General features: G+C 43.8%; 1 protein-coding gene across 2 annotated transcripts in view; it reads left to right on the top strand.

Moving 5' to 3' along the window:
- The window catches only part of VRK2 (VRK serine/threonine kinase 2), a 37,052-nt gene that overhangs the window by 21,263 nt on the left and 1,527 nt on the right, over positions 1-14,262 (top strand). Inside the window, exons 9-14 of one of the 2 annotated variants that reach the window (XM_077176247.1) lie at positions 6,539-6,659; positions 8,406-8,464; positions 9,623-9,804; positions 12,756-12,929; positions 13,222-13,428; positions 14,140-14,231. In XM_077176247.1, coding sequence (XP_077032362.1) covers positions 6,539-6,659; positions 8,406-8,464; positions 9,623-9,804; positions 12,756-12,929; positions 13,222-13,428; positions 14,140-14,211 — 815 coding nt within the window. In that variant the 3' untranslated portion in view covers positions 14,212-14,231. The remainder of the gene's footprint in view (positions 1-6,538; positions 6,660-8,405; positions 8,465-9,622; positions 9,805-12,755; positions 12,930-13,221; positions 13,429-14,139; positions 14,232-14,262) is intronic. The other variant, XM_054629200.2, reaches the window with a different exon arrangement.

Below are 14,262 nucleotides of genomic sequence, written 5' to 3' on the forward strand. Positions count from 1 at the left end.
CAGCAATCCCCTGGATTCCCTGCTCATGGTGCAGTCTCAGCACAATCTCCTGGACAAAGTGAGGTGGGGTGTTCTGAAAAGTCTTTAAAGACTGTGGGAAAATGGAAGGTGCAGAGACAGCCTTCATTCTGGTGTCACCCAGCTTTTCAGAGTGGAGGGCTTTGTTATTTCAATGCTCCTGGAATATAATTCTAGTTTTTAGATGTTATTTTATATAAATGAAATCCTTTCCAGAGGGCATTTCTTGCATGTGTGTAGCAACATAAGTATTTCAGCCCCCCTGAACAGCATCAGTGGCTGTGCTGAGCCAGACAAATGAGAACATTTTGACTTGTTCATGAAGCAGCTACTGAATACATGCAGTGATTTGAGGGACATGCTGAAGTTTTAACAAAATTAGGAATTTGAAGCTTTCAAAAGTGCCTCTTGGCAATGCTTGGAGCTGATACCCTCCTTGCACAGAGCCAGTCAAATGCATTCCCTTCCCGGTAATTTAGGTCAATGCTGGATTTTCCATGGTTGAATGGAGAGTTTAATGGGAGGTTATTCCCCAGGATCTCCATGGAGCTCACCAGGTGTAGAGTGTGCAGTGCACTGAGATCCAGGAAGGTTCCTACCAGTGGCCACTGCAAGGAAACACTCTGGGGTGGTGGGATTGGTCTGTGTTCTTCTGACAGCCTCTGGAAAGGCCAGGTGGGATGTGGAGCTGCATCCTTGAGCTGTGTTTGGAGTTCTCCTGGAACCAAGCAGAGCTCAGCCTGGCCTCTGCCTCAGGATCCAACCTGCACCATCAGCATTCTTGGATTTGTGGCAGGATCCCATCCCAGCCAGGGTGTGGGTATTTGAAATTAAAACCCTTTTTATTCTGATGCAGATTTCTGATGCAGGGCACAACTGCATCATTGGTTTTAGTGTCTCATTGGAGTGTACTCACTGTATTCATTTTTAAAGACCAGCCTGTATAAACAGTATTGCATTTTGGTTTGTTGATTGATAATTAAGGAGAATTATATCTATACTCAGTGTACATTTAAAAAGTTGTTACATAGTTAGTGTTAAAAAGTAATATTTGGATCAATGCCTCCTATGGATTTTTGTAGATTTTCTCCTCACTGAGGCATGCAGTCAATACCTAATTTCTCTGGAGATTTACTGCACTTAACATATTGAGGTTCTTTTAAATACTCCAGTCCTGTGCATTGAGTGTGTAAGCCCAGTTTTAATTTGCTATCATTGATGAACATAAGAGTATGAAGTATCTATGCTGAATTCCCTCCAGCATATATTTGTGTTTGCCATCGATTCCAAGCTGAGTCCTCTCCCTTCTCCCAGCATTTCACAGGAACTCTGAGCAGTGGGGCTGTCTCTTGCATCAGTAGAGACCCCACTGAAGTCTGTGCAGGACTGATCTCTACATCTGCAGTAGTAAAAGCTGCTTCCCACAGGAGTGGGGACTTTGGGCAGGTTTCTCTGTGCCCCTCACAGAGGTTATGAGCTCCTTGGGCTCCCTGAGCTCCATCAGACACTGGGTTTGTCCAGGGCAGTGCCAGCCTTGGGCTGTTGGCAGGGCAAGCCCTGCAGCCCTTGTGCTGGATTTCCCCACTGCTCAGTCAGAGCTGTTCAGTGGTATTAAAAACACAGCTCAGTGCTTGGCCATTTTTCCTGTTCTGCTGACTAAAATATGTGCAGGGTTCATTTTGTGAGGAAGGATGTGCAGGAATATGAACACATTCTTTGGGAGCCTGCTTCCAGAGAACAGAGCTCTGAGTGCCTCTGGATCAAGAGGTTGATTTGGCATCTGTCCATGCATAGTTAGGATTCAGAGGGAGCCTGCAGGATTTTTTTCTTTTTTTTGTCGGTCAAATGAATTATTGATCTGCTGCAGTTTGATATGTGTTTCCCAAAGACTGTGTACAGGACAAACTGTAAATCCTAAATAATAAAAGGAAAATATAACCAGTCTGGCAAAAAATGGGTGGAACTTTGCAGTGGGAAATAAATAAAAAGATGCTTTAGTTCCTGAGAGTTGAATTAGAAATGTGTGCCCAGCAGAGGAGGGAGCAGGAGGTGGTTGTGAGTGAAAGAAGAGTCACTAGCAAGGAAAAGATTGGATGGGCTTCTACAGCCACCTTTGGAAGCTGCCAGGAATGTTCAGAAGAAGCAAAAATAAGAAGAGAAGCATTTACAACTCTGTCACATCTGAGGACTGTGCCTGGGAAAGGGCTGTTGTTCTCTACTCCAGGAATTCTGACAGGTAGTGAATCTGAGCTGCTTGCCCACCCCTACTTGTCAGGCCCTTACCTTTGTGATTCTTTTTTTCTGCCACACAGATGTGAAAGAAGAGTTAAACTTCTGCCACATGTTGTCCTTACTGCAAGCCTGGAACCTTTTGCTTCCGACCAGGTACCGGCATCTCCTGCCACCACCACTGTATCTGCCACCCAGATCTCGTGGTGACATTGCCTTGCACCTCCCAGCCTTCCCACTCCATGAGCTTGTCCCCATCAGAGCAGAACCCCAACCCTCTTTCTTTCAGCACATCCCATTCCACCAGTCCTGATGATTCCCGCCCGGATAGCTCTGCCATGTCCGTTCATCCCATCAAGTGTGTATCTGTAGGGTCCCAGTTTGGGACAGTGTCCCAGGCTGGCACAGGAGGTGTCCCTCTCTGCCATGTCACACACTGGCTTCTCTGCAAGAGCTGTGGTGGTGCCATGGAATTTTCTTTCCAGCAGTCTGTGGTGGTGGTTTTTGTCAGGATGTCCTTTAGCAATGTGCCGAGCAGGGCTGGACACAAGGAGACCAGCAGTGGTTCCCAGCTGGCTTTTGCTCTGTCTGAGGCTGGATAACTCTGTGGAATGGCCTCCAGGCACTAAAATGTATCATTAATTCAATGCATTTCTCTAACCTCTTCTGTGGAGCCACCCACTATTCCATTGGTCATCATCCTGCTGCAGGGAGCTCCTCAGACTGGCCAGGACCTGGGGGAAGGAATACTTCCTTACCTGCTTTTTGGGGTTTTTTTTGTCTTCTCATTTCTCCTACTCCTAATAGAGGCACTGATTTTTGTCAAGTCTTGTATTTGTCTGGCTTTTAATCATCTCAGCCTTGAGTTAATTTATATCACTTTGTGATTTTTATCATTATTTTTATATTTTTATCACAATTGCATTTCCCCACGATCATGTTAACCCTCCTTTCCTTTATGGGCTTTTGCATTGCTAGCTGTGGTGTGAGTTCTCTTTGCTTGTGAGTTACCATGAATTGGTGTCCTGTAATGCCAGTGAGAATTGGAGGTGCTGCTGCACATCCATGCAATATGAGCAACCAGAATGACCAAAATGATTTTCATGTTTATGAAAAGCTTCTAATCCAAAAAAATCACTAATAGTGAAATTATCACATAACAGTGCGAATTAGAATTAGAGAATATTTCACCTGTCACTTGTTAGATCTTTACAAAAGGCTGGAGACAATCAGCTAAACAGAGGCCATAGAGAAACCTCCCGTTTTTACTTCTGTTTCAGAGGAGTTCCTGGGAGCAGTGGAGTTTTGGGAGCATATTGTGGCTGTTGTGATATCCCTGATCTATTTGGAAATTATAGTCTGAATATAAATTAGAGTGGAGATAGCTGCCAAATTCAGTGTACAGAGATACATCATCTATTTTCTTCTAAGGTGAATTGCTTCAGTTATTCTGAGTTATTGGAGCCTGTGCCTGTGTGTTGAGTATGTTTGTGGTATATTTAAAACTCTGATTTCATTGATGTGGTTGTGAGTTCATCAACTTCAGTGAAGTTATTTCTGATTTATCTTGGCAGGACTGAGAACAGAATCAGGCCTTAAATCTCCAAATTAAAAAATTAAACTTTAAAGACATTGTGAAATAAAATACCACCAATATGTTCCCATTAAATACTATTTCATATGAGACTAAAATAATAGTAAAAAAATCCTGTGAGTAGAAAAGCAGAAATCAAACATCTATTAAAAACAGAAGAAAAAAAAAGCAATTTTTTTAGCAGAGAAGTAAGAATTTGATTTAAATAAGTACTGGTTGGAGTGTACACTCTTGTAACTGTGACAAGTTATCAAGCAGAATTGTTTTATTTTCGCCTGGCTGTCATATTTAAAGTGAAGGCAGATTGATTTCTCTCCGTTGATGTTTATCAAGAATTCCTGTAATCTTCAATTGTGTGAGCAGATTTATTTTTGCAAGTAAACATATCATTGAAATTTATCTATTAGTGCTGGATTTGACATGAAAATCTAATAATTCCATTGTCCATAGATAATACTAACTCGTTAAAGATTAATCAATTACTTTTTAACAAGAATCTAAATGATTTAAAAGCTTGAGGGATTTCTCTTATATGGAGCAGAGGGAAATAAGCAAGTACAGGCAAAGAATCAAATGCTGACATTTTCAAGTGGTTCTACAAAACCCCCATGTAAATGTCTGTATTTAGCAGCCCTTGTGGTGGCCTGGGAGATGAAGGGATGGGGACTGACTTACTGTCTCCTGTGGAACATTTCCTGCTGCTGCTGGGCAGAGGTGCTTTAGCTCCACGGACCTTTTTGTTGTCCCTGTGCCTGCTGTGGCTTTGGGCAGGTGTCAGCCAAGGCTTTTGCTTCGTTGTGGCTTTGTCCCAGGAGCTGCAGGTGAGAGGGAACATCATTAGTCATGGCCTAACTGTGAGGAAACTTCAATATCTGGGATTGTTTTTTCAGAAAATGACTTTTCTTGGGGTAACTTCTGAAATCTGATTGGTTTGCTGTTATTATAAATGCACATCAATGAATCCCCCCCCCTGCCATGGAAAAAAGCTGTTCATTGGAATTCTGACAATTTTCATCAAAAGGCCACTTTCTGTAGCCTCTCTCACACAAACAGGTGCCAGAAAGGCATTGTGAAAATTAGAGGATCTGCAGTCAAAAATGCTGGCTTATATGGATCGAATCTGGAATTGCCATAATGGAAAAAAGAGTTGTGAACACGTGTGTGTGAATGGAATTGTTCCACAGTTACTGGGAGATTTATGGCCAGAGAAATCACTACAGAACAGCAAGTGGTAGAGATTGTGTTTTTATTTTAATATGGGAGCCAAGTCTTGCATTAGGACGTTGCTGAATCCAGGGCAGGAAATAAACGACGCCCAAGGGACAGCGCAGCGGTGTTGGATCCAGGGCCTTTAATAATCCTGAGCCTAAGAGCAGTTAAGATAGGGAATGTATAAAAACTAATCTGCTGCTTTTACAGTAATGTGTGTACAGCAACGAGGGACAGTTATGATGTGTTGGCACCGTGGCTTTTAGCAGATGACTTCTTAAATTAAAAGATAAGTTCACCGAGTGACTTTCTGGAATTTATTTAATGAAGGCCCATAAAATATGATATCTGTTTACAGCTGGATTAACAGCACAGTGCTCAGCTACTGGTCTTTACACTGGATAAAAAGTGCCAAACAAATCTGAACTCTCCTTTCCTTCTTGGAAAGCACAAATTCATTTTGGAAAAGCATAAATTTAACTTGTACATCTGTCTGTCTTTAATCATGACAAGCAGTTTCTGGTTTTGTAGATTCCATGTGGTTTTGATGTGCAAACTGTAGGCTGCAAGTCAAAGAAATCCTGCAGTGCTCCTGCTTGTTCAGTTTTAGCAAGTTTGGTTTCCTCTGGGTAGCAGCAAGCACTAGCAATTCTGTTGATATTACACTTTTCCCCTCCCTCTTTTTCTAGGAAAAGCCAATCTATAGATTTAACTTCAGTTTATCTGCGTAGATGATGCTCGGGGATGGGGTTAATTTTTGATTTAATTTTGCCTCCCGTATCTGTGTCTGCCTGGGGTGTGCAGAGAGTAAGTTGTCCCTGAAGTAAGTTCCTTTTTGGAAGCAGCAGAGGGAAGTTCACCCAGGACTTTGCTGAACAGCGAGTGCACTTTGGGCTGTGCAGAGCTCGGCAGGCGCTGCTGGAGCCGGGAGCAGGCTCTGGTGAGTCAGTGCACACTAGATGGCACTTTTGTCCCAGCATCCGAGTTCAAACGGCTCCACGGGAGAACAGGAAAGGCCATCAGTGTTTAGTCTGCTCTCACAGAGTCCCTGCATGACCAATGTGGACCCCATGGACTTCCTGGAACATGTGTTAGCAATTTAGCAGCAGACATTTATTTCTTTGTTTTACTGCTTGGCTCTTTGAGAAAGTGTTGGTACTCAGTTATGGGCTGTCTGGATCATGTCAGAGGCCATGGGGATCAAGTCCATGTGACAGACCAGACTGAGGAAGGATGGAGTTGGAGGAGGTGAGGAAGCTGACCCTCACTTGAGCAGGAACAAGTCACTGCCTGTCTGTGGCCTGTGGCCAAATGCCGGGGCAGTTCAGGTCTAATACAGCTGAACAAACAAAACACTTTGCCCATTTGGCTTCTTCATATTTCATCAGCACCAGTTCAATCAAAGTCTTTTCTATTTCCTAAGAAGAGGTTCCTATTCTTAATTGTATTTTTTTTTCTCTTTCCCCCTCCCCCTTTCCCACATTTTAGCCCCATCCAGACGAGGTGACCTTGAAATCCTTGGCTACTGCATGCTGCACTGGCTGTGTGGGAAGCTGCCCTGGGAGCAGAACCTCAAGGACCCTGTAGCTGTCCAGAGTGCAAAAACAAAGTAAGGACAAACCCCCCCACACATGGACACACCAGCCTGGAGCCCTGCAGCATCCTCACTGCTTCCCAGCTCTGGGAAACACAGCTTTCCATGCTGTAGAACAGCACCTTAGGAGAAAGCTAAAACAATTTTCCTTAATTAAGAGAGATGTTGGAAGCAGTTAAAATGGGAACTTTATGTGCATGTCTACTCTCCTTTGCATGTTTATGTCTGTGCTGCTGTGAGGAGAGGATGGATTCCAGTGCACAGTACACAGGCATTTTGTCTGCTGTGTATTTTTCCAATGCTCTTTTTTTTCCAAGAAATCATTTGTAAATTAGCACGGGCCTTGGTGCACATACAGAAGGTTGTTGTGTGGTTCCATTAAACTTCATGGGCACTTTGTAGAGACCGTAGTACAAACATCTCGTGGAGGTTTTTCCACATGTGCACTCAATTTATTTAACTTTCTATATGATACTGTTTTTCAGATGTTTTTCTGTGGGTTTTTAATGTTACATAAGCCTACTGCCATTACAAACAATTAAATTCCAAAACACTAAGGAGCTTAGTGAAAATCTTTCCTTTTTCCCAGCATGACTTGGAGCTCACTGGAGCAACAGTGCATCAGTGTTTTCTTCCTCTGCCCTCCCAGCTGGGACTGGAGGGAGTTAGCTGCACAGGGTACCTGTAGCAGCTCCACAGCAGAGGAGTTACCCAGAGCTGGAACATCCCAATAGCAGGAGCAGCAAACTTTAAAGTAGGGCAGGTCACAGCAGAGGTACCTGTGGGGCTGGCTGATCCCCGAAATCGGCGTGGGGCAGGGAAGGGCGGCTGCAGCTGAGGATGTTGACACCCTCTGCTGTGTTTAATATTTCCCCTTTAGAAGTTCTGATCATTACACAGCCCCCTGCAAGGTAACACTTATACAATTCAATGGGAAATCAATTTAATCAATCAAGCTGCTCCAGTGATTCTTCCCTTTCTATTAACCCTTGGATGGCTCACATTTCCAGGATGCTGAGCAAAAGGAGGCTTCAAGGAAATGCACAGAAAATTACACAGATTCCACTTATCAGAAATATCTTCTTACTCTAATGAATTGGAATTAGGTATTTTGCCCAGGTTATCCCTCTTATTTGTCTTAATTTTCAGGCTCCTCTGGGTGCTGGACTGCCCAAGATGAGTGCTGGTGTTATTCCTGTTTTTAGGAATTGATGCTGAGCTTCTTTGCTGTTCCTGTTCCTGGACAGGAATTCCACCTGTGGCCCTACTGTTTATGAAGCATGTGGGACTTTGGGTGATGTGACCTCCCTGTCCCCTTGTGGCCCTGCTGTGCCTGGGTGTAGCTTTGGCAGCCATGTGCTCCATGGCAGAGGGGACCTGATGCTAAATGATAGGAAGGCAGAGCAGAACTGCTGCTTAAATTCCAAAATAGAAATTGGAATCATCAATATGAAATCAGAATAAACCATTTGGCTCAAAGGGCTTTTGTTTTTCCTTCTAGAAAGCTTAAAATATGTGCAAAGAAAAACCTAAAGTGCAGTTTTAGGTGTCAGCCTGATCTTGGTGAAACCAGCTGTGTGCAAAGAGTTAAAAATGGAGCTGGTGAGGGGAGATCTGGGTTGAAAAGCAGTCCTGTGAATCATTAGCTATCCTGGAGGTCCACTCCCTTTGGAGCTGAGACTTGCTGTCTTCCTAAATCCCAAATGAGGAATCACCTGCTCCAAAAGCGCATTAAACTGTTGCACTCTGGTGTTGTTTCAGACTTATGGATGAGCTCCCAGATTCAGTGCTGAGGTGGGATTCTCCTGGAAGCAGCTGCAGTAAGTGTACTTGCACCTGTACCCTCTGGCTCTTCAGCCTCTTCCTAAACACAGCTCAATGTCTGACTCTGGGGGGGAGCAGAAGAGAAGGAAAGTAACACAAATTGAACAAAGTCTTTGAAAAAAAGAATCTTGCTCAGTCTGTGCTGTATCCCATGGAGTGACATAAGGGATCTTGGCCATATGTAATCCAAGGTGTTGGGAAGCAGTGACTATCTTGGAAACAGAAGTAGCTGTTAGCATGGAAATAGTAAGCAACTGTCTACCAAAGGTTTATTGCTCATTGCTCAGAGTTTGAAAAAGCAAATGGATGCACAGTTTGTCTTGTCTTGTTTCTTCCTTCCCTGAAATACAAAAGTAACCCAGGGAAAACACCAAAGGTCAGTATCTATTTTTGATTTACTCCCTTATTTTCCTAGCACTTTTGTATTGGAATTACTGGAATGCAGTTTGTATTAGGTGAAATTTATTCATGATGTGTATACATATTTAATAAATCTTTCCTGCTGGGATTTGACCAGATGCTAATATCTGGTGTAGCACTCCAGTTTTAGGATACACTTGGGTCTTCAACTGAAAGAAAAGTTTGAACCCCCCCATATGTTTTTCCTACTAGCATTATTTCTGCCCATTCAATGGTTTCCCTGTTTTTTGAACCACTTGATGGAAAAATGTTGCTGCTGTCAGACTGTTTTGGGATGCAATCAGAAAAACAATAGTAGTGTTTGAAGTAAAAAAAAAAAAAGTTGTATTTTTCCAAAACATTCCCACTACAGTACTTATGCAGATTAAAATAAACTGTTCAGAGTAATTAATATTTAAGGGGATATTGTGGTCTATTAAAGACTTTCCTCTTTTACACAGAACTATCAATACTTGTTGGTAAAATGTTTTAAATTTTATCCTTGGATACTTGTCAGTGCTGTGGGAATTAGTGCATGAACATAACAAGATGGAGCAGTTCAAGTCTGGCTTGTTTATCCAAGTCTGTCTTTTCCTTTTCTCCTCCCAAAAAGACAAGACATTGTCAGTTCTGTGTTTTGAGTGTGCCTTCAGCAGAAATTGTGTTGTCTCGTTTGGCATCCGTGTTGGAATGAGATCCTTTCTGAACTTCTGGGGTTGTGCTCAGTGAAATTCACACTCTGATCTGCTCTGCAGGTGAAATAGCCAAGTTTCTGGCCTCTGTTTCTGGCTTAGCTTATGCTGAGAAGCCCAAGTATCACGTGCTGAAGAAGATCCTGCTGGATGGGCTGGAGTCGAGCGGGATGCGCTACGATGGCCCCCTGGAATTTTCCACAGCAGCATGCGCACGGAATCACCTCGCTGCAAAGGTGTCCAGGGTGAGTGAGACAGCTCTGGGAGCATTCCTGACAGCTCCTGCCTCTTGCCTTCCCTCTTGCAGAGGAGGAAATAGTTAAAGCTCTCAAAATGAGACTGACACAGCAGTTCTTCTGCCTTAAATACACTATGTTTGTTAATTCCTGTTTCCCCTGGCTTTGCTAAAAAGTGGAATGTCAACCCTCAAGGAGGAAGAACTGCCATGAGTCCTTTTGACCCACAGGCTCTCACTTCAAAGCAGTAGGTCTGTGGAGAATGATTTACTTTCAGGATAATGGGGAAGTCAAGGACTTTGTTCACTAACATCTTGAAGACAGGCCTGAATGCCAGGTTTTTCCTTCGTCCCAGATTAAAAGCAAAGTTACCTTTATTAGTGCCAGCATTTAATTCATTTTCTTGCTTTCAGGCTGTTCTTTGTCATTTGCCTTTATCCTCCTGCAGCCCCAGTGTGGAGATGTTCCTGTGGCTTTAGCTGTGCTGTTGGTGTGCACTGGCACAGGGTTTTCCAAGTGACACAGCTCTCCTGTGCTATTTTCCTGCAGTGCTCTAAGTTAATAAAGCCCAGCTTCCCTAAGCAGAGAGGGAGGTAATTAGCAGTTTTGCTGGGAAATGTCAGTCCCGTTGTTCCTGTGGAAGTGCCCGCATGCAGCAGCCCCGTGTGGGGCTCTGGGGCGTGTGCAATAAGGCAGGGTCAGGGTCCCATCCATTTTTAATATTCCTGGTGAACTTTGGACCATCACAAGTGTACGTGAGCCAAGAATGCAGGATGCAAACTAATGTGACTGATAGGCTGCGAGATGAATGGTGATTCAAGTATCAGTGCACAGATGGTTCTGATTTGCTGAGTTTTGTAGCTGCTGCAACTGAAGACATAAAATATCCTTCTAGTCATAAATTAGCTCTTTGGAAGCAAAACCTTGGCACCAGAGCTTTACAACCTTCAATTAGTAGGGAAAGAAGTATTTGAATGACTGTGGTATTGACATCTGTAGGCCTGCATAGTAATCATTCCTAATAGAAGAGAATATCTGTTTGAGGGGGTTTTGCATGGCTAATTAACCACCAGTGAGAATATGTAATTTTTTCATGATCTCCTGATTGTCACCTTTCTCTCATGATACAATTAGATTTTATTGTAGCAAGTGCCTCACGAACCAATTGTCAGCACTATTTACGTATTGTGGAAGGCAGAACAAAAGTTCATGTTTAATGAAAAGGTACTGGGTTTTGATCTTGGTAATTACAGATACTTAGTTTAGCACTTTTATTGACTTTTCTGGTTTTACCCCCTTTTTTCTTTTAACAAAACCAAAAGCCATTTTGGTGACTGGACTTGTGTGGCTGTGATGGTGACCACTGTGCCCTCACTCATTTGAGAAGTTCTTTTAAGCTTGCACTGTTTTGTGAACTGACTCAGAGCATCAGGTAGCTGTTAACTGATCTCCAGCTGATCCTGCTGGATCTCTGTTTCACAGGAGTCTTTGATTTCTCAGAGTCAGACACTAAATAGTAAATCTGTTTCCTTCTTAAGCCTGGTCAAAAGCTCGACAGTCTGTAGCATAAAAGATGATTCCAGCCTTGCAGGCTGCAGGAGCTGTTGCAGCACTGGATATTTGCAGGTCACACCCCCCTGGAAAATCCCTGGCTGAGAAGTGAATGGTTATCACCATTCCTGTGCTGCAGGATTCAGTGGGATTGGGTGTGATGGCCAGGAACAGGATCAGGGGGAATGCCTGGGTGTTACTAAATCTTGGCACCTGTCAGCACTTTCTCAGGGAAATCTGTAATGCTGAGTGTCTCACTTCTTGGAACAGTGAGAACGCCAGGATCACCTGTGTATGACTGCAGCCTGTTCCTTCAGCCAGTTCTGCTGCTGACATGAGCCCGTTTCCTCTAGGCACTGACTGCAAAACAGCTGCAGAAAGGCAATTTTAGGGTTATCCAAAGGATTTAAGGAGTACTTAAATACAAGTAGAGAGGGCAGGTAACTGAATTCTCTTGAAATTTATTGCTATTTTCAGCAAATGCAATGTTTCAGTGGCCTGGTGCACTTGGTGCTGCAGCTCTGACAGTGCTGGGTGACAAGCAGCTCTTCCCAAAGCATCTGTTCATGGCACTGCCTGGAGTGATCCTAGGCCTGACTCTTTTCATCTCAGTGTTCCCTTTCCCTCTCTCCTTTTCTTCACCAAACACTTCTCCTGTTGAAGAGACAACCTTGGAACAGTGGGAGCCACTGCAAACAAGCCACTGTCTCCTCACTTGTGGCTTGTGAGCAGGATCTGACTCCAGCTGATCTGATTCCTCCTGTACCACTTTGGTACACAGGAAATGAGGGGATTTAGGGTTAATTGCCTTCTGAAGAGTCATGAACACCTGTAACAGGCTGCTCCTGTAGCATCAGCTTCTTGATCATGTGAAGAGGATTGCATGGATTTTAGGATATTGCTCCCTGTGTATAATCTGAATCTAATCTTGAGGTGGCATAAGAACTGTAGCAGTGGCTATATCCTGATTCTTGGTTCCAATGGCACACCAAAGATAGGTGATATTATTTGCATTAATTCCCATATTTGTTTACCACGTTTTTTGTCTCTGGATAAATATTTTCATCTTTTCCCCCTACAGTGAAAGTGCCAATGTTGGGGCAAAAGGAAAGTGGGGTAAAAGTGGGTGGAAAGCCAGGTCACTGCTTGCTTGATCTTGTAGAAATCAGACTAAAAAACAATTGCATTAATACCAACCTAATTTAATTCAGATGAAATATAGTCATTTTTAGATGTAAACCCACTTATTTTCTCTTCTGGAACTTTAAATGAAAACTTGATTTTGCTTTAAGTTCTGTTTGGAAAGTGATGCAGTTGTTTAAGATGTGTATATATGGTGAAGATCATTCTTTTTCTGTGTGAGATCTGGACTTTTTTTCACTGTACAAAATGCTTACTGTGCACCCCAGGTTCGCCTCCCAAAGCCTCCAGCAAAACCAGCTCAGCAGAAGGGAAAAAAGCCACAAGGTGAAGAACCTGCCTATCACAACCAAGTGTGTGTGGGGGTGACAGGCACACAGCTCCTGGAAGAAGGAAAGCCAAGCACACGGAACAGGAGGCGTCCCCAGGCGGAGCTGCAGCAGGTGAGGATCTGGGTGTGGCAGCAGCACCCTGCTCTCCTTGTTCATTAGCTCCATGTCCATCTCGTGGGGTGGGTGAGGAGGAACAGGGCTGGAAAAGAGCCACTGGCTCTGTCACAGACTCCAGGAGCTGGCAGAGGCTTGCTGGCTTCCAGTATTCCAGAGAGGAACCTGAGTCTCTGGTAGCCCAGGGCATAAGTGCCAGGAGGGCAATGCCTGACCTGCCCCAAGCCTGGCACCTCCAAGTGCTGGATCAGAACCTGGGCTAACTCTGAACTCACTGAATTCCTTTCAGCACACACAGTTACTCTCTGAACCTCAGTGGGCTCCCTTGCCCAGGCCTTCCCTAAAGCCAGAGCAGCAGAAGGAGGACATGGGGCAAGAGGACCACTCCAGCTACCTGAGCAGGCCCCAGACACGGGGAACACGCCGGCAGTTCCACGTGGAAGAGAAGCCACTTCAATTTCACACGACACGTCAGGAGCCTGAGCACCCAAAAAAGGTGAGGGATTTGGTGTTACCATAAAACAGTCACAGTGCCTTGAGAAGGAAAGATCAGCTTTTCTAAAAACAAGAGTTCCAAAAAACCCCTTGAGAGCTCAACTATGTGTACACAAACTCTGTTTGCCACCAACACTAAAGGTTTGTGGGCAATTGCCTGCATGCACTATTGGCCAGCTACCACTGCAGTTGGTGTAGCTGTAGAGCAAAGCTCTGCATGTGGATACAAATTGTTATTTCCCAACTCTTCTATCTGCCTTTGTGGACCCTGTTGTTTGCTTGGCAGAAACTTCATTCAGTAGTTTCCTTCTGTGTGTAGTGGAAAACTTCATAGCACTCATTACTTAAGTCCTTAAATTCTGAGTTTTACATCAGAGGATTTTAGCAGTTAACAACCTCACCTTGAATATTGTTAATTTAGTGCATAATGGGCTGAATGAATAGTTTCAGTCTTACTCTTCAACCGTACAGGAAAAAAAAAAGAAAAAATATATCAGTTTTAGTACAAATAATACAGCTCCATATCCATCCCCATGATCACCCTGTGCTCCTGTTCTCTGGAACGCTGGTGATTTTTAGTGAGTGGATTCCACCCTGGTTTCCTACCATGTAAACAAATAACTTGGTTAAATGAGGACAGTTTCTAATGAGCACAAAAATGCAACTTTAAAGGTAGCTTTATGATTAATCCAAAATTCTTTGCTTCAAGCAGTCTGATCATCACTGCCTGGAGACTCCGGTACAAGCTGAGAGAGGGAAGCAGCAAAAGCACAGCTGTACCTGAGAGCACCAGGCAGGACAGTGGTGAGCAGAACCATCCTGGGAGATGTTTTGG

The sequence above is a fragment of the Agelaius phoeniceus genome, chromosome 3 (assembly GCF_051311805.1).
Source record: "Agelaius phoeniceus isolate bAgePho1 chromosome 3, bAgePho1.hap1, whole genome shotgun sequence".
Classification (NCBI taxonomy): domain Eukaryota; kingdom Metazoa; phylum Chordata; class Aves; order Passeriformes; family Icteridae; genus Agelaius; species Agelaius phoeniceus.